Source organism: Cheilinus undulatus, linkage group 17 (genome assembly GCF_018320785.1).
Source record: "Cheilinus undulatus linkage group 17, ASM1832078v1, whole genome shotgun sequence".
NCBI lineage: Eukaryota > Metazoa > Chordata > Actinopteri > Labriformes > Labridae > Cheilinus > Cheilinus undulatus.
Window position 1 is genome coordinate 16931878 of NC_054881.1, and position 24600 is coordinate 16956477.

Sequence of the window (24600 nt, forward strand, 5' to 3'; positions counted from 1 at the left end):
TACATTACTTGCTTTTATTTTGGACCGGAAGTGACTCTGAGTTGTCGCGTGATCAGCTGACCGATGAGATCGGTTCGTCAGTGTCATAAGCAGCTAAAAATAAGCCGAAAAATAGAATAATATCGGACTTTATCGGCCGCAGAGGCTTGCTTTCGTCGAAAACTCTTCTGTAGTGAGGAAATGATACAGTAGAGCGTCTTTTAAGGTAAATATTAATCATTTTTTACATGATGTTTTGGTTCTGTTAGCCTCAATGCTAACCCGGTAGTAGCGACATTGCAGGTGTAATCTAACGTCTATGAACGTTAGCGATAGCATTTCATGGATCACTGCACGGCTAATGTGTCCTCTAATGTCTGAAAATCACCGATGTGTAGCCAGAATTAAAAAATCTGATAAAATCTCTGCAACTGACTGTCCCTCGTGTGTCTGGTGTCTAACATATATCTACTGGCTCTCGTTTTCTTACCTGAATGTGTTGCTACGAAGCCTGTTTATCTTTATGTAACGGCGATGTTGATTACACAAATGAAGCATGAGGACCAAATTATTTTTTAAAATATTCTCTGTATTTTAATCTCTTAACGGTCGCAGCTGTGTCTGTGTTAAATCTTCGTGACAAGACTATAATTCGTGACTCCCTGGTGGGTGAATTTGTGTCCATGATCAGGCTAATACGTAGATTTTCCATTTCAAGTCACAGTGATCGTGCACTTTTGTAGCTATACCATTGATTATATCAGCTTGATCCTATACTGTACTATAAATTTGATATGTAATGGTGCTTGCGTTTGCTGTACATAAGCATTTAAAGATGCCTTGGTAGGATGTTTGCTTGGTATGTGTCAGCTACTTTTTGTTATCACATTTCTTTTGGCACATAGTGCTGTTGAAAATGATAAATTCTGCAGTATTATTGATAAGATTTTAGAGAAGTGTCTTTCTCTGTGTCTTTTTTTGGCTGATGGAAAAAAAGAAATTATAGATGCTATACTTAAATACTATGCTAAAAGAAGGGAAGAATTTACAACATACTAATAAAAAATTTGATCTCATGATGCAGAACAACAATATCTTGTATGGGTGGATGTGATATCCAACCCTACTTAGACTAGGTAAAAAAAACTGATCAAATTGTGTTTATTATTTGTGAAGGAAATTGCATGCATATTGTACATTATGAACAGTGAAACATCCGGAGTTTGATGCACAGGAATACAAACTTATCATCTGTAAAAAAGGAAACAAAAAGGGATACAGAAGCAAACTTAAGGGACACTCAGACAGTGCACACTCCTGCAAAGGCCAGTTTTCAGTGTTTTACTGACTCATAAGACACAAAGAAGACTTTTATTGCCTTGGTGATCCATATTGTAATGAGCTGATTGCATGTATATTGAATATAAACTCACACAGGGATGTAAAATGCATTATCAGGATTGTGTCAAATATTTAGTTTCACTGTCAATGTATGTGTGCAAGGAAGACTGTGTGCAGGAGATTGCTTGCATTTTTGGGTAATCATTAACCCTAATATTACATGCAAATTAACCAATATTGGATACTTAGGAATTCTATTTTGGTTGCCATTGTATTAAATCAGACATCAATATTGTTTAAGATTTGCTTGAATAATATCCATACTTCAAATTCTGGTATTCAGACTTTTTTTTGCTGTTTGCCTTTCCAGACACATCAGCATAATGTCAGGGAACAGCTTGGTGCTACCCATAGTGCTCTGGGGCCGCACAGCTCCTACCCATTGCATCAGCAGCCTGCTGGTGATGGACGACTTCAGCACCATCATCACTGGCTGCCATGATGGACAGATCTGCCTCTGGGACATGACACCTGAGCTCGAGGTACTGATGATAGTAGGAGTGGTAGTTAAAATTGTGGTGGTTGTTTGGAGGTCATTTGAATACTTTGCACTATTTAAACTCTGCTGTAATCTTCTTCTTCTTCTTCATGTTCTTATACAGATTTGTCCTAGAGCCATGTTGTTTGGCCACACCGCCTCCATCACCTGTCTGTCCAAAGCCAGCGCTTGCAGTGACAAGCAGTACATTGTCAGTGCTTCGGAGAGTGGGTGAGTATATTGTGATATCCCAGAAGTTTTAAATTGAAAGTGAAAATGCAAGTGAAACATTTTTCCTGGAACTCATCCACAATCTTTAGCATTTATTTTATGGTTAACATCAGTTGTTGAGATGTCTCTTAAATATTCTCATTTTTATTTTTACTATCACATTGATCCTTTTGTCTGTAACTTTTTGTACTTTGTTATTGTAAAACAACCTAATTTCTTTGCCTTTTACTCTTTTCGTTATTAAGTTTATTTTATTAGTGTGATCTTTTTTCCTCTCACATCAATGCACATAAGAAATAAATTTAACTGGTATTTATCGTATTCCATCAGAGGAAGTTTACTCATTCTAGAGTAGAGAATAGGTTATTATGATACTGATAGCTATTACTAAAAAGAACAGTGCCTTTTGATTGAAATTCAAAGAGTAAAAGTTTTATGCAAGCCTTTTGCTCATAAGTGGAGTTTAAAGCAGTGTCTTTTGCAGGCTTTATGGCCTGACTTGGTATTTGCAATCAGTTAATTTCATGCCAGATGACTCCTTGGTTTATCAGTGGTTACAGCTCAACAGAGCTGATCAGAAAGCCTCTCTTGTTGTCATACAGGGGCAGTCTCTGTCTAGCTCTCTGTCTTAAACGTCTTTTTGTTTTGACATCCTCTTTAAATAGTCTAACTTAAAACATGCAACTTTGAAAGCCAGGGAATAAACAACCTATTTTTTTCTCCTGAATGATCAGTCATAGATCTAATTTTATATTACCGTACATATGAAAAATTCAATCTTATGGTGTCACTCACTTTAGGGCGAGTTGCCCCGTATTGTTTTGAGGTACATTTGTCCCCCTCCCTAGTCCCCAGGGCTTTAACTGGGCCACTCCAGAACATTCACCTTGTTGTCTTTAAACCATTTCTGTGTAGCTTTCAGTGTATGCTTCCACTCATTGTCTCACTGGAAGATAAATCTTCTCCCTAGCCGTGTTTTGCAACATCCATTTTACCCTCTACCTGTACGAGCTTTCCAGGGCTGGCTGCCAAGATACATCCCCACAGCATGATGCACAGTGGGGATAGTGTGTTTGTGTTGATGTGCAGAGTTTGTTGATTGCCAACCATAGGGTCTTCCTTGATGACCAAAACATGTAATTTTGGTCTTATCAGATCAAAGAACTTTTTTTTTAACATCCAAGGGGGTGAATGATTTATATAAGCACTGTACATCACACCCATGCACCTGCACACATGCTTTTGCACATGCATGAGTACTCGCACTGTACCAAAGCCAAGACCGAGGAAGTGCAAACTCACACAGTTCAAACAAAGTGGATTTTGGGGGTTAATTGTGTTTGGGCATGGTAGTGATACCGTGTTTTTTCAACATGTTTTTTATCCTTGGGTTTGTTTTGACCCCCATTTGATATGATGTCATATATCTATATTTATAGTTCTAATCATTTTTGTTTTGAAGTCATTTTCACTGCTTTTTATTCATTTTTCATGCCTTTGCTTTATTTTGAACAGCTTTTAAGACCTGTTGTTACTATTTTATTCCCTTATTAGCAATTATTATTGTTGATCTTTTGCCATTGCATTTTGAATACACCTTTAATCAAATAGAACAGGTACATAAAATTTCCAAGTTTTCCTGAGCTGTGATTTTTGGTTTGCAGAAAAATTTGTGCTTGTTTTTGTCTAACATCTGTTTTCTAATGTTTCCACAGAGAGATGTGTTTATGGGATGTGAATGATGGACGCTGCATTGAGTTCACAAAGCTGGCCTGTGCTCACACTGGCATAAATGTAAGACCCGCACAAACATAACCTGAATACCTAAAATAAGCTGTTATTTTCTTTATAATGCGGTCGTTTCATCATGCTCTCCCCCTCTGCTGTGGTTCTCCAGTTCTACCAGTTTACTATTGGCACTGAGAGAGAGGGACGTCTGCTCTGTAATGGCCATTACCCAGAAATCCTTGTGATTGATGCTACCAGCCTGGAGGTCCTGTACTCTCTGGTGTCCAAGATCTCTCCTGACTGGATCAGTTCCATGAGCATCATCCGATCACACAGAACACAAGGTGAGAGACACAGACCGAGATTCAACAACTGTTTTTTTATTTTTCTAGGAGAGGTTGGGAGATTTCAATTTCATTGGGAACACAAATGCATATATGATCAAATTCTAGCTCTACTGTTGGAAAGTTCTCAAGTTAATTTGCTATTTTGTCTCATTGCACCATCATGTTAAATTTTAGTGCATGACACATGAACATGTGCTCTCATGTAAACAGAGAAAGACTGATAAGATTAACCATGATCCCCTATTTTTCTGTCTGTACAGAGGACACCGTGGTGGCTGTGTCTGTGACGGGCATTTTAAAGGTGTGGATCATCACAGCTGAGGTCAGCAGGATGCAGGTATTTACACATAAGGATGCTTTTTAACTTCAGCCCTGTGTCTGTAAAAAAACACTTAATACAACTGGATTTCCCAACCAAATTCTAAATTATACTTGTTTAAAAGTTAATGATTGGAAAAACAAATCCAGACCTAAAAAACAATCTCAACCAGAGGATTTTATTTGAATGTCAGCTTTTTTGTCACAGAATCAGTGTCACGGTTTAATTGGTGTTGGATTAACTAGTGACACTCCGTATAATGTTCTAAATGGACATGTAATGTTGGGGACAACGTTACCTGTAAAGACTCCCGTGAAGTTGCATAGCACTATTACAGAGATGAATATTAAAAAGAAAATGTAAGTGACTTTACAGATACCGGATCAAAAATATGTGAACAATGGTGGCTTTTTTTTCATTATAGTTTGTCACTCTGCAAATTATTTCCTAATAAGTTTCGTGTCTCTTAGGGCATTGATAAATAATTATAGCTGGGAAGAAGGAGCAAAAAGGGATGTTTGAAGATATTTCACTTGGCACAAGTCAACTGTAATAACTATAAGTCTCATGTTATGGATCTATGAGAGTTTTTAGTGGGCCCCTGAGAATTTTCAGATTTCATATTGGGCCGCAGCATTCTGAGGATTGGGGTAGGCCACTCTAATCTGATGTGTTTTTGTGTGTTCAGGACTTGGACCCTGTGTTTGAAGAAGAGTCCAAACCCATCTACTGCCAGGGCTGTCAGAGTGTTTCCTTCTGCACTTTCACTCAGAGCAGCCTACTCGTCGTCTGTTCAAAGTACTGGAGGGTAAGAACCAATGCTAACTAATACTCATCAAGGACCAAGGCAGTTAAGTTTGAAACAAAGTGTTTCAAAAACATACAGTCTTTGTTATTTGTATTAATTTACATTATCGAGAATAATGAAGCATTTCAGCCATATTTGAACAAAAAAACGCTGCAAAGCATCGAGCCAGGACAGTGTCTAATTGCACATTTCTTTTGGCAGCATTAGGTCCTGAAATGTTTGAACATATTTTTGCAAATTCATGAGTGCACAAGATATCCTGCATTTTTTGGTAATTAAAATGAGAAATTACCGATTGTGGAGTACTAAAGACTTCTTTGGTTTCAGTGATAATGAAACATGCATCGTTATTGTTTGATTTTTACCAGAACTATATTAAAATGGAGTAGAATACTGAGTAGCCCTAAATATTTACCTTGAGTGCTGGCGATAGAGCTGATCGCCACAATAACTAATGTGTGTCTTGTTAGGTGTTTGATGCGGCCGACTATTCGTTGCTCTGCTCGGTGCCCAGTGAGAATGACCAAGCCTGGACTGGAGGAGAGTTCATTGCCGCTGATAAAGTCATCATCTGGACTGAAGACGGCTGCAGTTACATCTACAAGCTACCTGCCAGGTAAGTCTTCAGCCTCTGCTCCTTCAACGGCTTATTTAGGCACCTTTATGTATGGAAATAGATGGTATAGTTTAAACTCCCCATATGCTCATGCACATCCATTAAATTAGCCTTTCTTAAACTGACAGTGGTTGTAGGACTGTTTTTATTGGATCATCAATGCTTAAAATAACCACTGAATTCATTTTCCAATCATGGAAGCGTAACTGCTAAGATTATTCTTCTGGCTGTCTGTACATTTGGACTAACCATGTGTTTGTTTGTTTGTTCCTCAGCTGTTCCCCTGCTAGTGAACATTTCCGCAGTGATGTTGGGAAAACTAAAGAAGGCTCGATCCCTCCTCTGATCTACAGTATCACGGGTTTTTCAGACAAACAGGTCAGTCCTCCATTCCCATTATAACTTATGTGTAGTACAAAACATTTGTTAAGACATTTATTTAGAATAATACAAAAGCAAAATTACAGTTATATTAGAGTCTTTTATTCATTTCAAATAAAACTTTGTTACCTTGCTGTAAAGATGCTGAAAACCCAGAGAGACAGGGCCACTTTCTATGTTTTGACCTATTAGCTTCTATACCATCAGTTTAAACCATAGACTGTAGACACAATAAGCCTGTGTGACGTCAACCATTTGATTACAATAGGACTGCTGTTGGACTCAAACAGCTTTTGAAGCCAATTCGTGGTGGCCTCCGTATTGAAATCATGATAACAACCGAACTTTCGATCAACCTAATGGCACCAAGAGCCCGCCCACTGAGCTCCACTTCCTGTCAACTAAGCTAGCACTAAAGCCGGCCTTATGGAGGTAGTGTCTGCCTGTCAAGATATCTGTCAATCAAAAATGGCTTTTTAACATGTGTTGTGTACGGGACTTGTTAGCAACATAACTAAAAAGGTCAAGGACAGATTTTCAGGAAATTTTCAGGAAATGTCAGAAATGGGGTAAGGAAGAACTGATTAGATTTTGGGATTGATCCGGATCACCGTCTGGATCCAGGAATACAGGATTCTGTACTATGGGGAGATAGGGCTGCACTGTTACCACTTTACACCAGGAGATGGCGGACATGAGTAACTTATCCAAAGTTTTGGAGTTTATGGAGTTTGAAATACGCACGCCCGGTCGAGGAGACAAGTCGGAGCATAACAGAGAGAAAGCGACTTGTAGCGAGAATACTCACAATGCTGGGAGAAATAGAGGAATATTCACCCTCTGCCATGACTTTCACACGTAGCGAAGCCAGTGCTTTGCCTCACCTTGTCTCCACCCCATCAGGGAGGGAGTAATTGGCGAATTAGATTTTGGGAGTGATCTGGATCACCGTCTGGATCCAGGAATGTTTTTAAAGGATTCTTCACTATTGGGAGAAAGGGCTAATGGCAGAGGTCTGCACTCTCTGAGTGCTTTTCTAGTTTATTTAAGAGGTGGAGCTGTTTCTTGATCTCCATAAAGTTAGTGTATCAAAAATCACAACAGTACACTTCCATCAGCTTTCACAGACAGTAGACAAATCTTTACTCTATTTATGCTGTGCTGTTGCAAACCATGTCATTAGATGCTTAATGCCATAAGGCCAGTTTGCATGGAAAGGGGTGCTTTCTTCCCCCAAATAACTGCATAATGACTCAGTGTCTCTACGTCTGTCCGTATTTGCCAAAAGAACATAATAAGCGGAGCAATAAAGCTGTGCCTTTTGACTTTTCACATTGATGGAAACAAAGAAAGTACATTTTTTGTTAAGTATTTACTAATAAGTGTTATGAAAAGGAAGGTAGTGACAATGGAACAGCTTTCATGATTGGACTAATGAAATTTGCGATGTGGACATTTATTTATATCTGAATTTTCTATCTTGAACATGCAAAAAATATAAAAGTTTTATTTCAAACAGTGGATTTCTTGCATTGAGGGTTACTTATTTGGTCACTTGTATTTGGTGTTGCAAAGATCTACGCCTTCAATTATAATTGAGTTCATTTTTAGGATTAAAAGGGTTGTACTAGAAAGGTTCTTGATTTCATCTAACCCTCTTTTCAAACAGGAAGAGTCTCTAAAGTTTTCTGTTGTAGTTTTTTTTTTTGCTTTTTGTTATAATTTTGTTTGATCTTAATGTTTTATCAAGATGTTGGAAATAAGAAAAATGAATTGGCCATAATTCTAATTCGAGCTTTTAGTTCAGAACTAAATGATGACATGATGATGACTCTAAGAAGAAAAGTCACTTTATCAGTGCTTTTGTAGTGTTAATGTTAAAGCTTGACTCCATGTATGTGAACCTGGCCCGTGGTCTTTTGTGTTTTGATTTAATTTGGACATTCAGTATGTTGTTTTATGTGCATTTATTAGTTATTGTCTTGTATGTATTTATTTGTTGTCTGTGCTTTTTGTTATTTTTGTTCCTTCTGTTGTCCTCTGCCCCCCCACCCTCCTTTAAACCTCCTCACTTCTCTCAGAAGGAAGGAGAAGGAGGTGAGGAGGAGGAGGTGGGGGTTGTGGAGGTGCTGTGCCTCCCTGCCACCGGGTTCGACTTGGAGCTCTACACCCCAGAGCTGCTATTCCACCACCGGCCTCTAGAGGCGCCAGTAAGCCCCAGAAAGTGCTAACTATGAAAAAAAGGCAGGAAGAAGATGGGTCTGTTTCTTAGCTGGGCTGCAAAGCAACTTTTTTTGTTGTTAGTGCACTGAAAATGTTATAATTTTAGTTTCCTATTATGAAAAGGGAACATTCAATTACTTTATTTTCCTAGGTTGTGATTTGTACAGAAATCAACATAAAGTAATGCAACTTTAATGTGAACTAGTTTACAAACAGTGGTATGACTTTTGTGATAAAGTTTGTGTCAGTTTTAAGTTGCTGGTTCACTGGAGTAAGTCAGGGGTACAATATATTATTTGAAAGGTACTATTATTCCCATATTTCTAAGAGTCATCTTGTCGTTTTGGTGGTTGTGGCTTTGCAGCTCAGCCAGAAATAACCCGAGCTGAGAGGAGTGGACTGTGATAACAGCTGTGAATAAGAGACATCCACTCAGTGGCTCACATTGAGGCTAAATCATTAAACAGGAGGGAGAATTTATCCATCGATGAATGTATATTTTTGTCCCTTCTAGACCGTCACCAGTCATTTTAATTTCAGAAACAATAAGAATGGTTTAACTCTCAATAAAAGATCGCCTAAGTGGTCAGACATTTCTGTTTGACAACATTTTGCAAGAGTTTAAAGGGCTTTAAAGCATTATGACTAAAATAATTAACCAAAAAAGGTGCTAACTTATGTTTACATATCATCCAAAACAGTTTCAGATGAATGTAGAAGATTCTATCACTCCCAACATTCAAATTATACAAATTTAAAGCAAAGTGTTTTTATTATATCATTGTTTGGTTAAAGTAAAGCTTTGTAATTTCACTGCAGAGCCTAAAATCAGGAAAAAAGGGTTCTTAACAATTAAACAGCAACATTTGCCAAGTTTTAAATGTGGTTCGTGTTTTCTCTTAAACCTGTAGCACAAATAACCAAAATAATGCCATGAAACCTGTTATTATGAGCTGTAATCTAATTTCTACTTTATAGTTACCACCCAGTTTGCTAAAACACATTTAAAGGGGACATATTATGCAAAAGTCATTTTTCAGGCGTTTCTAACAAGAATATGTGCCCCTGGCCTGTCCACAGTCCCCTCAAGTACCAGAAAAATCAATTCTCTCCCTCCCTCTCTTTCTCCACCTTTCAGAAAATGTGTGCTGAAACAAGCCGTTGTCAGATTTTCCCCTCATGATGTCATGGGGGGGAGTTAGCCCCGCCCCCAGGTTCAGTTGGCCCATCCGGCTAGGAAGAGAGTTCTGCCCTCCTCTGCAGATCCTCCTCTCAGCTGCTAGCTGAGAGGAGGATCTGGAGAGTCACATCCATTAAGCTACATCCATTTCCTGAGAGGAGTGAAGTCAGACAGCTACTTAAGATTTAAAGCCACAGACACAGAAACAGCTCGTTCTGAGCAGGGCTGAAAAAGAGGGGTTTTTTTAACATGCAAAAATCCAATACTTGAGTGTTTTTACAGCAACAAACATCACAGGCATGTTTTGGGGACCTCTGAGAACAATATTAACTTGTCTGAAAAGAGTGAAATATGTCCCCTTTAAAGCTTTTACTTTCCTTGACATTTTTAAAATAAGCTTAACTTTGTTAATCCCAGACTGGAGATATTGACTCTGGACAGAAGGTATCACAAAGAGAAGAGCAAATAGATTCAACTAATGACAGAAATAAAAATAATATGGTTTTAAAAATGCTAGTACAAACAAAGATAAAAACAAAACATACTGTATATAGTGTGCTGGCATTTACCTTCTGGATAGATTGCATGGTGTTGCTCTCTTTACATGCTGATAACATTCACAAAATTGTGATAGACCATTAACAATCAAGTTATCAATACAGAAACATAATGGTTTAAATCAAGGCTTTGCTTATCAGAGAAACTGTACTTTGCTATTTTCTGTTGCTATTGTTCTGATTTTTAAATAAAGGCAATCAAACTTTAAGCTAATAAATTCCAGTGCTATGGTGAAATGGTGCATCTTTTTGATTAAATGCCTCAGAAACTCTCTCCAAAAATTAGTTGTATGTCAGCCGAATGAGTATGTATTCAAGTATAATGAAAACATTAGTGGGCTGAGACTTGAACCTTGGGGAATGCCATAATGAAAGGAAAACTATTTACGAATGTAAGTTTGTTAAAAAGTAAACAAAATCAGACTCTGTATTTAAAAGAATGCGACTGATGTTTATTAAATCTTGTGCAGAGATTTATTATTTATTAGTAAAGACATGTGAGCCGCTGAGTTGCTGATGTCTAAGTGACCTGCCTGTTAGGTTTGCTCCTCTCGTCTGTTTCCTTCCTGCCTGACTGAGAGACTGAACTCATTCTGGTTCACTTCCCTCATGCTCTCCTCCCACTAAAACAAAACTCCTCTTCCAAAAGCTCCATCACCCTCCTCATCTGTCTTCATACTAATGAAGATACATGCAAAGTCCGGGAAATTAGAACAAGCCAGAGAAACTGATCAGAAAGGGATAGAAATACAATGCATTTTTGGATTCTATAAAGTTTATATGTTTCTTTATGAACTGGAAACCACCAAAATAAATGATAATCATACAAACTAGATATATTATGGACATGAAGGACTTGAAATTTTCATGTTAACTCTTTCCTATGTTTTTCTAAAAATAACATCTCCCTGTTCTAAAAAATGCTTTTGGATATGTAAATAATTAACTCACAGAAACTAAAGTTGTTCCGATTCGATATCATTAATGGATATACGTCCAATACTGCTTAAAATGCAGGTATTGGTATTGGCGGGTACACGAGTTCATGCACCAATCTGATACTGTTTGGTTTAACTTTATATTTTGCTTCTTTTAGCCATCCTAAATGTTAGCGCTATAAACTAGAAATCATTTCTTCTTCGCTGCCAGAAAACACTGCATGCACGAGCTACTGTTTTTAGAGCAGCTAAGAAAAACCAAAGGAACCTGAATGTGATCTTTAAAATGCCTTTCTAGACCGGCACTGTCATACATAACAAGAAGTGACACAGTTTATCAAAAGTTAAATAACTTTTAAACCATACATTTTTGCCTCTTACTTGTTTTTCCTCTTAAACTAGCCACTGTGTCTTCCCATTGACACTACAGATGCCTTTGAATCCCTTGTGGCAGCAATTTCAGCAAACCTGGAACTTGACTTTTGGGGACTTAAATGATTAAATCCACACCAGCAAACCCGATACTGAACGTCTTTTTATCCATTTTAAACAAATTACCACCATTTATTACCGCTAGCTTTAATGCTAACCGTCATATTGTTTACCCTTTGTGAGAGTCCATCAGCCAGTTGCAGGCTGTTCCATAATCACATGATGCTGCCTGAATAGAGCATAATGGAGAAAGAGATAGAAAGAGCCTGTGTATTTTTATTTTAATATATTAGCATTAAAACTCAATAATCAGCAGAAAAACAACTTTAGGATCACAGAGATGCTGTACATTAACTATTCTATTTGTTGAGCCATGTTCTGAGTCAAATATAGGTCTAAATATTAGCTAGTCTGCACAGTCATTCCAAAAAGTTCACACCGGTATTGGATCGGTACTTGGTATTGGCCGATACTCAACACCTTGGTATTGGTATCAGGAAGGAAAAAATGGTATCAAACATCTCTACCAGAAATCCCACAATAATTTGAAGACCATGTTTAAGCAAATAAATTTCCAGGCTAAGAGCCAGGAACCAACAAAGAAATAAACAACAGGATAAATTCAGGGTGGTCAGGATTTGCAAAGAACAAGAACTATTTTATTGTGGAATGATGCATCATTTGCAGTTGTACAACCATGAAATATAGTACTTTAGTCAAAAATACTCATGATAAATAGTTCCTAACAGCACAAAGCTAACCTAAAAAGCAAATCCTAAACAAGTCCTTGTAGATTGGGATTATTTTGTTCTCTCCCTTCCTCTAGTATTATCTTTTGTTTTTATTCACGTCTTAAGTTAAGATGTGGTTTGGGTTTTGTGTGTTTTATTGTCTGCGGTGTGAAGCAAACAACCTTTTGTGGCACTTTGCATTCCCTCTGTGATCATCCACAGCATTAAGATGAACCAAACTCACTGAATCCTGCTTCTTTTCCTGTTATAATGTATGGTTACCATAGTGATGGCTGCACATCTTTACATACCCACAGGTTCACTAACTTCCATCCTGCCCATCATTTATCACTAGGATGGATCATCTCAGCTGTTCATGTTTTAGTTTCAGGAACTGGTCCTCAAAGTGGACAGAGAAGACCAGCAGAACAAGAAACAGTGGTGACATGTTACATTTTAGTTTGCTCCTGCTGTAGAAAACGGGCCATCTGAAAAATTATTTAGATTGGTAATAAGTTTCTCCATTATCATAAGGTGTTTTCACAGTGGATTTCCCGATGGATGTTGCATCTAAGACTGCTAAATAAGGAGGTGTGGGCAGCTACTCGGAGCTGCTTCTCTGTTGCTGTATCTCATTCATGTTTTGTGCCGCTTACTTGTGACTTATCCCGATTATTTCTACTATCAGCTGCAAGTTCAGTCACCCCAGCCCGACCCCAGATGCATCGCTTAGCTCTGTCCACCTCTGATGCATAAATGTTGTTTTGAGTTGAGGACTCTTCATTAAAATCTGCACACTGTATAGTATCTTGTTTACTCAACACTTAATCCCTCTTTTGGTTTCATGGATGATTTTCATATAATGAGGGAGAAAAGCTGTTATAAGTGACCTTCCTGGTTTGTGCTGTGAGCTAGGCCACTTTTAATAACTTTCCTCCCTCATTCTTACTAAAAAGAGTCCCCATTAGCAGCAGAAATGGGCAGAGCTGAGCACCGTGTCATCTGTTATTGTTTTGATTAGAGCTCCCTGATGGCAGAGTATATGCTGCGTGTTTAAGACATACATATTTAATCTCCAGAGTGATATCTGGTGTCCCCGTTAATTCATATTGGGTTATGGTATGTAAGAAGTTGTCTTCTTTAATTCATCGCTGGCTATGAGACTCATCTACTCAGGTTTCTTATCAGAACTGACCTCATTTCACTTGATCCTGTTTTCCCTCTGCAGCCTTGATTACTTCCCAGTCCCATGTACGAACACGCCACAATCTCACATATCCAGAGTGATAGATTTGACACAAATGTCCATGTCTATGGCTCTTGATTTTGTCCATGATTTCCATCAGTGGACAGATGTTACACCTCACAATGTTGCTGAACAAAGCAAAGGGTTGGACTGTTTATTACTACATGAAATATTGTTTTAATTTTGCTGCAACACTTCATTTAAAGCTTGTATCCACTCTTACCTGAATGGCAAACCTGAATGGCATGTTGAAACCAGTCAGTATTCATGATCATGTGATTTTAATTTCTCAGCTATTATAGGAGTGCAGATGTAGCAGCATGTGTTTGTTTTTTTTGTCATTTGCTGTGTTTTTGCTGTTTTTATGAATGAAATAAGGAAACAAAGCCAAACATTTCAGCTTCATGTGGGCTTTCAACTTAACTCCAAGATAGCATAAAAGCATAACTAAAAAAGTCCAACAACAGGAGAAATGTTAATTTAATATTCAGAAGGCTGGAATTCCAAGTAACAGTATTTTACACATGCTTTAAGGGAATGTTGACATTTTTCTATCCATCCTGCAGCTCCTGATCTGTCCTCCCGTGACTCGGTTCTTCTATGGCCGACGGGAGCCGTTCCACAAGCTGCTGATCCAGGGAGACTCAGCAGGCAGACTGTCCCTGTGGAGCATCCCAGACGCTGCGCCCAGGCAGCCACAGCCCACGCCTGCAGGTATGAACTGATGTGGTACTGTGATTTCCCCTGAGAGGAAACTCCAATTTGGTCTCGATAAACGGCAACATAACAAAGTCCACTGGGTGATTTTCCTTTATTCTGAAAATATGGACAGGATAGTTCTACTAGAAACATTAAACATGAAGTAAAAAGACAGCAACATAAAGAACACTGAAAAAATATTGCTATTGTTAAAGTTACATTGCTAATTATTTTTAAATAAACAGCTCTGAATGGACATGTACATTAAAAAAGTCATTAATAATGCCAGTCTAAAACATGATAAAGGAGCACACATTGTAAGCAGCCTTGCAGAGGGAAACATGGAGGTGTAGAGGATATTGAGCCATCAAGGTAAACAGCTGTAGAGTCACAAGCTGATGTTTAAATTCAATTAAATGAATTCTGTTTTTTTAGATGCACTTGTACCTCACTGGTTATGAAGCTCGACCTTTTCTATTTGTTTAATGTTGATGTGAAGTAGGACTAAAAACCGCTCTTGAGACAGTTGTGAAAGAAGGAAGCTAATGGACATCGTGTGGCCAAAATCAGCTTCTGTGTGGTAGAAAAGGTTCAAAAAGAGACTAGATTTAGCATTTTTGGAAATCGCCCTCCGCCATAATTGATCAAAAATCCCTTAAAATGTATTTTATTATGTCTTTATTTAGACTGAATGCTTATGATTTTAACTAGCAGTATCGAATAAGTCAAGATATTTGTTTGTTATGTTAAAAAAGAGCTATTATTAATTTGTTATATGTATAAACAACAACAAAGAGACTATCTCTAGCTGGGGCTCTTGTTTTTGTTCAACCCTTAGGGGTTGTTGTGATAAGAAATGTTATACATAAATATTTTACTCTACTTTCATTGAGCTCATTTTTTTTACTACAACTGACCTAATTATCAATATCAAATATTAATTATTTTTTTTTAAGATTTTCACCCTTGAATGCCAGTTTGTTATTATGATGCCACCATGTATCTGATGTAAAACAAAATCAGAAAGATTAATTGTTTTCAATATACTACATGCAAAGTATTTTTTTAATCATTACAACCTCGGATATGTGAATAATTAGCCGCAACATTGAGTTTTATGCATTGTCTTGTGAATGTTTAACATGCTCTTCTTCCCATATGCCAAATATGGTCAAAAGGACGCCATCTGGTGGAAAGTAGTAAAGATGATCAATTCCAAGGGGAAAAACCAAGAATGACACCCAGTTATAATAAAAATGCATGTATTGTGCTTTAATGGAAGTGAGATTAACAGATTGATTGTAACTCTTTCTTTTTAACACTGTATTTTAGACTTATTGTAGGAACTGAGCTAGAAATAATAAGATCAAATAAAAATACACAATTGGCCAAAATTCTTGCCATATGCTGTACATGAACACAGCCAAAATGGTCATAAAATGTAGAATGAAAAGCACACAAAATGTGCACAACCTTCCCAAAGTATAAAGTTTTAAATTTTGGATTAAAAAGGCTTCCAACACCCATTAACTTGCAGTTGTATATCCAAAAAGGTGGGACTGTGATAAGTTTTATTTTTAAAATCAATTTAAACCCAATTTAAACCCCTTTCCTTCAGTGTTTCCCCAGAAAATTGTTAAGATCCACTGAAAAGTTGTGCTAATATGTCTCAGTTCACAAATAGTCACTTATCAGTGGAAATAAAGGGAAGGAGCTCTTCAGCTATATTTCTCAGCTTTGAAATATTTATAGTCTCACAATACGTTCTGTCATTATTTTGAACAATAGTATAAAAAACTGCCAAAGCTGTAAGAAAACTAAATTACTTCTATTTCAAAAGACATGCACATAGGAACGCTACGAATATGTCAAAACTGTCAGCAAACTTCTACAAACTGTAAATATATGTTGCCAACATTTCTGTACCTAAAATCTTCCAAGATATTTCTCAAAGTCAGACAGTGTGCATGTATCATAACAACCTTCCTGTGACTCTTTATCTGGGATGTCAGTCTCTAAACTAATAACTACTTCCTCCTGATTTAAATATATTTCTGTCTGTCTTTGTCTCTGCACAGAGCTGCAGGTGTCGTCCACCGTCAGTCTCCAGGAAGCGTTTGATAAGTTGACACCTGTGTCTGCAGGAATCATTGACCAGCTCAGCGTCCTGCCTGGAAAAGATGAACCCATCAAGGTTTGAATTTCAGACATTTTTTCTCCTTCTGCTCTGAAGTATGTGAGGAATGCATGAACAAAATGTGTTGTATTGTAAAATTATACTACAGTTAATGCTGACTTCAGACTACTATCCTGCAAAACAACTGTTGTTTCCATATTTGTGGCAGGAAGTTAAACATTAGAAAAATTTTGATTTGCATCAGTTTTGTATCCTAATTATCATTTCAGATGTGACATTATTTGTTTTCTTACTTCAGAATACTAAAGCTGAGCATATTGATTACCTATGATTGTTGGTTTAAAGATTTCTTACTGTGTTTTGTTTTGTACCTTCAGGTGACAGCCAGCGTTTACATCCCGTCTCAGGGCCGCCTGGTCTGTGGGAGGGAAGATGGCAGCATCATCCTGGTTCCTGCCACTCAGACTGCCATCGTCCAGCTGCTGCAGGGGGAGCACATGCTCAGGAGAGGTGAGGAGGGGGAGAAATGTCAGGGCAGGTCTAGGAGAATAATACAGGCAAACACTGAACAGAAATTATTGATTAGGATATTTTCTGAAATGTACATTATAGAAGGGAACTGGTATGTTGGTATATAGTCAATATTTTCACATTTTCTGTTGAAATTGAACAGCAAGTTTTGGATTTGCTGCAGCAGATTATATCAAGAAGACGGTCTAAACATGACCATTTTCACTGGGTGTTTTTTTGCTCTGAGTCCAATAGAACAGATTTTTCTTTAAGAGTAAGAAGCTCTACAGCAACCACACTTCATTAATAAAAAGTATTTGATTTAAATATATCATTTTACTTAGCAGAGAATAGAAGATGCTTGTGTATCTCTGCTTTTAAGTGTATTTTTAAATATCTTTTACAGCAACTGGCTTCTGTCAAACTTAAATCAGAAAAAGTAGATAGGATACATCATATCTTACTCCAGTAATTTTAGTGCCATACTTAAAGTTTTTGCTATAAAAGTTGTGTCTGTCTGTCCTGCAGGCTGGCCTCCTCACCGCACCCTGCGAGGTCACAGAAACAAAGTGACCTGCGTCCTGTACCCATACCAGATCTCCCCTCGCTACGACCAGCGCTCACTGGTGTCTGGAGGAGTCGACTTCTCCGTCATCGTGTGGGACATTTTCACTGGAGAGATGAAGCACATCTTCTGTGTCCATGGAGGAGAGATCACGCAGCTCATTGTCCCACCTGAAAACTGCAGCGTAAGACCAAACCGCATATCACTTTTTATGTTTGTTTCTTTGTGGCTTTTTCCTCACATCTTCTCTTTTGTTCCGTTATTTATTTTCTTTTTTTCCTTTCATTCTTTGTTGCCTCTGTGTGTGATGAAGCTATTGAAAAGGGGTTTGTTATTTTTCTGACATTAGATGGAAATGTTAAGAGGATGACGCAGTTGTAGTTACTAAGGAAATAACTTTAATGCTGTTCTTTTGTTGTGGTGAAATGCTAAATGCACAGACACACTACCAGCCAGCATGAACCCAAATGAAAAGATCATATTGTTTAAGTGACATTATGATCTAATAGGCAGAAATGTGCAGTAGCCCTGTTTCCAAACTATTTTAATCAAGACTTTGGAGGTTAAGCATCTGCCCTTTGCTACAAAAATATTCATGAAACCTTAAATTAAGTTTCCAAATTTTAAAAATATAACAAAATATTTTTTGTTTGATAAGTCTTGAAGCAGCAAGCATTATGTGTAAACCAATGAAAAACTCATAAACTTTAAATTGTTGTCTTGAAGTGTGAAGCTTAAAAAGTCACCTAACATGAAGTCTTATCAAGGCTTGGTTATGCGTTCTGCACAGACGGCCGCTCGTTTAAAGCTTTGATAATCTATCAAAGGTAAATTTAGATATAAGCTGATTTAACAATGACTACCTGGCTGTTTTCTTTCAATCTTTGCCCCCCATATGGATGTTGATACATGGAGTTTTGCAGACACGCTTGAAAACAAAGTTTCTTTCAGATATTCAATCATTAAACTTAAATAAACAAAACTCAAACATTTTGTCAAATATCCCAGAATGACTTAGCTTCTGTGTTTTCTCTGCAGACTCGAGTGCAGCATTGTGTCTGCTCAGTGGCCAGTGATCACTCCGTTGGCCTGCTCAGTCTCAGAGAAAGGAAGTGCATCATGTTGGCCTCGAGACACCTCTTCCCCATCCAGGTCATCAAATGGCGTCCCGCAGACGACTACCTGGTAGTGGGATGTTCTGATGGCTCTGTGTACGTGTGGCAGATGGATACAGGTAAGGAATTCGTTTTTTTTACTGCATGCAGGCCAGTTTAGGCCCCACCCTCTTTCATTGTGAAGCCATGCTATTGTAACAAGAGGGGTCTGGATGCAGACCGTACATTTCTGACTGCCGCTCTCACAGACCATTCATCTGAGGCACTGTATATCTTAGAAAGAAAGTGCTGTAATTTGCCACCACAATGTATTTTATTTAATTCAACCTTATTCATAAACAACGGCTGGCAGTTACATTCATGAGATAACTCCATTGCAAACATTGCAGACTAAGAAACATTTCATACATAAAACTGAGAAAAAGGTCAGAGGTCTAATCAGGGTTTAAATTATGTATAGACACATTTTGGAAGTAATGATGAAGGAGTGCCTTGCGCTTCAGCCCCTACACTGGTGAATGTCAGTGCTCATAGAAAGGACAAGTAACGTTCAAAGGTGTTTCAATAAATCTATCTCGGCGAATCCAAAGAAGAAGTTAGTCCTCTGCACCTGTTATTCACAGCAATAAGTGATTCATGTGCTCCAGTTTCTTCTCTGGATTTGCCTGTGAGAAAGATTCATTGAAAAAAACATTTTGGAAGTAGTTACATTAACAGCCAATGTAAGCCAATGTAACTAAGTTAGCTTTAGCAACCTAAGCTTTAGCCAGCAGAGGTATTGCTAACATAGCTTTGGGTCTTTGCACTGATAACAGTCTGGATGGGTCTTTCCTATTTAACCTGCAGGACTTGAATGTCATCCCAAACTATTTGTAATGTGGAATCATCAGACCACAGCACACTTTATCTCTTTAGGTCAGTCCGTCTGAGATGAGCTTGGGCCCAGAGAAGTGGGTGGAGCTTTTGGATGTTGTTGATATCTGGCATTTGCTTTGCTTGATGGAGTCTTAACTTACATTTGTAGATGCAGTGTTGCAGTGTGTTAACAGACAGTGGTTGTCTGAAGTGTTCCTGAACCCATGTTGTGATAACTATCACAGAGTGATGACTGTTTACAATGTGGTGCCACCTGAGGGGCCAAAGATCACCTTCATTCAGTGTTGGTTTTCAGCTTTGCCCCTTACATGTGAAGATTTCTACAGATTCTCTGAATCTTTAGATCATATTATGGACAGTAGATGGTGAAAATCTACATTCTGTACAGTTGCATTATAAGGAGCACTTTCATAAACTGTTGGACTGTTAGCCCATGCAGCTTTTAACAAAGTGCAAAGCCTCAAGCCATTGCCGATTGTGAACGACTGATCCTTTCAGGAGTGCCCTTTTTATACCTAGTCATTTATTAGTTTGACCATCAAATATCTCATCTTTTAAAAGTCAAATTCACATTTTACACAGTGTCCCATGTTTTTTGGAATTTGGGTTTGTAAAATGATGTGTTGAGTTGTAAAATGTATCTTCATCTTTATCCAAGGCCTGTAACTTGTTATCAGTCCAGGCTTTCTTCTCTGACTTCACTTAGAAGCTAGATGAAATCAGTTAGCTTGCAAGTATTTAACCAATCAAAAAACATTCAGCACTACAGCCCCCCCCCCCCCCAATCCTGGTAGTAGTTCCTTGGAATGTACTATCCTCCCATCAGGGCCTTTTCAGGAGTATATCAGTGACCCTGGAGCTAAATTTACACCCTGGTTCCTGCGATTGCAGTGCACAGAGTTCCTCAAAAGGTTCATAGTTCCTGGGGATAGTGCTGTTGAAAAGCCCCTTTAGACAGATCCAAGTCAGTTACTTCCCACTGCATCTATTCTTGATGCCAAGGAAGGCTAACATCCAAAAAATACTACTTTATGCATATACAGGATTTTTTTTATTGATATTGATGGTCCTATAAAACTTTTAAAGGAATTTTAGGAACTATTCCCTTCAGACATAGCTGTGCTCTCTTTCCTTCCTTTTTCAGCTGTTACCATGACAACACAGTCTGCAGTAAACATGTATGTGGCACAGCATGGAGGTAACGTTAGCTTGAATGATGACTAGCGACTGGAAAATGCCCTGTGTGCCTGTCTGTGTAGACCTGAATAAGCTGTAGTGCTGGGAGATTGCAGGGTAGCTAAGTGTGAAATTAAGGAAGGTGTGTGTACTCAGGCGTTGGACGTGTAATAGGGCCACGGCTCACCGGCCCCTCTCCACACACACACTCACAGGTAGCACTTCTCGTCTCACTCAATACCTGCGTCGACACTGATGTCAGCTTCGTCTGCAGCTAATGATGTCTCTCTAAAGCTTTTTTCTCTCCGTAAAGGTTGAGGATTGCAGCAGTCAGAGTTGGAGAAGTCTTTATCTGTGACCTGAATCATATTCAACAGACAATAGATGATGATAGCGAGCACTGAGGCGAGGGGGAGATGGTGCGAGAGAGATTGGGAGATTGATATAAATGGAAGGAGAGTGCAAGGACGTGAAGAGAAAGATTGATAAAAACAGAGATCACAGACAGAAGGAGGCCGAGATAAAGCCACAGCCTATAAATAAGAAGAAGAGATGAGCACAAAGATTTCACCCATTTCATTCTCATCATTCATAATTGGTTTGTGTTAGCTTTGAAGCATTGAGTGTTGAATTGAGGGCATTGCAATCTTGAATTTTTGAGGACTAAAGTGACTATATTTGGATCAGTGAATAAACCTTACAAAGCCAATGACTGCATTGACATACAGCTATCTGGGCGTTCTTGTTAATCAGAGATGGCCATGACAGAAGAAGAAGACCAAAATATACAGATTTAAAAGTTATTAAAATGATGAAAAAGTGCATAAACCAAGTTTTTCAAAGACATCTATACAAATTGACTCTTTAACATCTCTTCATAGTTAGTTTGTATGAGTGTCTTGGTAAGAAAAAAACATCCACAGGCCTATTTTCTTAGGGTTTTCTCAGTGAAAGTTACAATGGATGTTAACTTTTGACAGTAGTTTATCATGTTTTTTGTGGGCCTTAAGAGGGCTTACATTCTCATAGATACAAGTAGGTTCAGAACCATTTGCCTAAACCGTAACCTTTTTTGTGTTTCACAAAGGTGTCAATAATTTAGCAATGGCACAAAGTGCAACAGCTGTGATTGGTCAGCGTGGTCACCCATGTACAGTAGGTCATGGCATGCCTGTTGTCTCAGTAACAAGACTAGGTAAAAACCTAGTATATGGCTGACCACAACTATCTGGGATGCCTGTTGAAATGCCTCACTGGTTCAGACAAAAGTGCCGCTGCACTCAGTCCCAGCTAATGACAGGCCTACTAGAGTCGTTAGCTGGGACACAACAACTCATTAGCTGTATACAACAGCTAACCCTTTCCCTGTAACTATCGCATAGTCATGCCAAAGTGGGGCGGCAGAAGAGCGACAACATCGTTTTCTGTCACAGAAAGCTTTTAGTGTTGCTGTCTATGCTTGTTTTAATAAAGAAATGTACGTTTTTGACGAAGTGCTGCTGCGACCAATTCAGAGCTAATGGCCCCAAGCAGCCATAGTACACAAGCATTCACACAACATGATACCTTTTCCCCCTCAACTATCACATAGTCATGCCAAAGCAGGTCAGCAGAGGACTGAAAACATCTTTCCCAACATGAAAAGCTTATAGGACTGTTTTTATTCTTTCTCATACGTAAATGAGGCCATGCTAAAGCTATATCTGAGGCATTTAGAGTAGTGGAGGCAGCCATTAGAGGGCCTTTAGCACAAGTAAACCCCGCCCATAGTGCAACTCTGTATGTATGGCTCTAGGTAACACAGTGGAGGCAGCCATTACTGCCAGCATTCAGTACAAGCAAACTTAACTCTGTAGTCTATGGCTTATAAATTAGCATCACTCACTCAGTAACTTACTTACTTAGACACACGGAGCTATCTGTAGGGCTGCCCTCAGCGGTCATCCAAAAAACCTATAAGGCTTGTTTTATTACATTTTTTCCATTGTTGAATACATTTCTGTAAAAATTAATCAGGGGTCAACCGTTTGTCAGCCTAACTGATGATTAATGCTGATGATTAGCATTTGGCCAATTATTGGTGTCAGCATTTCATTTGACCAATAACCAATAGAGTTTATTAAAAGGTGTGCTATTTTGGCTTCATTGCAAAGTGTGTCTTCCCCTCTTTTTACTTTCCACAGTCTTAACAGATGTCCTTTATAGATTAGCCTGTGACACAGTGAGCTTATGGCATCACTTCCTGTTGTCCTGTTTCAACTGTGTTGCTTTGTACTGTTTCTGATGCTGATAGAGCTTTTTTAGATCATGCAGTTTTACTTTTACCAGGGATCTATCAGTATAAAAATCTCACGGTACCATAATACCTGAGTAGCAAGTCAACTGCATTGTATTTATTGTGGTATCAAAAAAGCAACAAATGAACACGTGAAAAAGTGATGTTGGCATTTTGAATATTATAATATGTGCAAAAAAGTGCCATCCATAAGTGTGCAGTCGGTTTCAAAATATATACTTTTACTTTGGCTCCAGCATGTTTACGAATCTTCTAAAACCTTTGTTGTACACCACTGAAAGTAGCTGCAGGTCTTTGGCGATATTTTCACCCATACACCTTTAATCTGTTAAGCCCTCGTGCTGTTGTGGGGAAGTGGGATTGTGAATGCTTCCTTAAGAGTCTTTGGCCTGCTTGGATTCTGCTCCTCGTATCTTTGTGGAAGGTTTCAAGGTGTTGATTTGCCTTCTTATCTCACTCGTCTTCCCCATCATGTGTTTTGCTCCAATCTGGCAAGTGTCTGCTTATCGTTTTTTGTTTGACCATCACCTTTTCACCATTCTCCTTTCTTAAAACTTGGAAACCAAAATACCTCCACATATCAGATTTAAAAGTCCATGGAGCCTCCACAGTCTCTAAAACTTGTCACTTGGTTCTCCCTCAGCACTCCTAGCATCCACAAGTTTTGGGCTGTTAGATCAAGCAAGTGAATAGAGCACAAAAGGAGACGGGTATTGAGATTCTTCCATCACAACAGCCCAGCTGTTGTAAATGATATGGGATATCATGCCAAAATTACTCTTTAGCTTGCTGAAAGGTCAGAGATGGTCCAGCACATAAATATCTTAATCTCAAAAAATATATATCTAAAAGACACTTCAGTGTGTAAATACCACTTGACCAGATAACTCGCCATGGTTTGCTGTAATCAATGTTTTTTTCTAAATCTGTTGATGTTTTCAGGAGCTTTGGACCGCTGTGTGATGGGTATAACAGCCGTAGAGATCCTGAATGCATGTGATGAGCTCGCCCCAGCCACTGTGGACGCTCTGAGCCACTCTGCTGTGAACCTGAAGCAGGCGATGACTCGACGCAGCCTGGCAGCACTGAAGAACATGGCTCAACACAAACTGCAGACACTCGCCACCAACCTGCTGGCTGCAGACAACGCAGACAAGGTATGGACAAACCAGTTTAAGTCACTCTACAGCAGAAGGGAATGGTGTTTTTTGGTGAATGGCTCCCGATTTCAACCATGAGTGCTGAGGCGTTAGATTTAGCCAGTTATGAAATCTGTCCAAACATATTTTCCTGCTTAATTTATTTAAAAGAATTAAGTATTTCATCAGACATCTTTATGTCTCAAAACATAGTGGCAGTTTTTTAAGCTTTTTAGAAAAGCACTGGTCAGATGTTGTCTCTCTTCCAAACATTTGTGTTGAATTAGAAGTTTGGGATATTATTTCTTAAACTTCACAAGTCTTTTCCTTTCCTTCTTATGACTTTTTTCTTACTTTGGTTCCTTAAGCCATTAATAAGAAACATAAAACCCAACACTGCCTTTTCATGCACCTGTCTTATCACAAACACACATTTAGACTGTCCATCCCAGCCAGATACCTGGCTAAAGTTGTGCACCAATTAAAACTCTG

General features: G+C 38.5%; 1 protein-coding gene across 2 annotated transcripts in view; it reads left to right on the forward strand.

The window, feature by feature from the left end:
- Nucleotides 1–59: 59 nt before the first annotated feature.
- Nucleotides 60–24600, forward strand: part of LOC121524691 (WD repeat-containing protein 7) — a 131783-nt gene continuing 107242 nt past the window's right edge. For both annotated transcript variants that reach the window (XR_005993164.1, XM_041810156.1), the window contains exons 1-15: nt 60–205; nt 1691–1862; nt 1983–2089; nt 3805–3883; nt 3987–4161; nt 4425–4501; nt 5172–5291; nt 5762–5907; nt 6183–6285; nt 14162–14309; nt 16373–16488; nt 16809–16941; nt 17470–17690; nt 18545–18740; nt 23912–24126. Coding sequence is in view for 1 of the 2 variants with exons in the window: in XM_041810156.1 (XP_041666090.1) it covers nt 1704–1862; nt 1983–2089; nt 3805–3883; nt 3987–4161; nt 4425–4501; nt 5172–5291; nt 5762–5907; nt 6183–6285; nt 14162–14309; nt 16373–16488; nt 16809–16941; nt 17470–17690; nt 18545–18740; nt 23912–24126 (1995 nt within the window). In the remaining variant the exon portion in view is untranslated. The remainder of the gene's footprint in view (nt 206–1690; nt 1863–1982; nt 2090–3804; nt 3884–3986; nt 4162–4424; nt 4502–5171; nt 5292–5761; nt 5908–6182; nt 6286–14161; nt 14310–16372; nt 16489–16808; nt 16942–17469; nt 17691–18544; nt 18741–23911; nt 24127–24600) is intronic.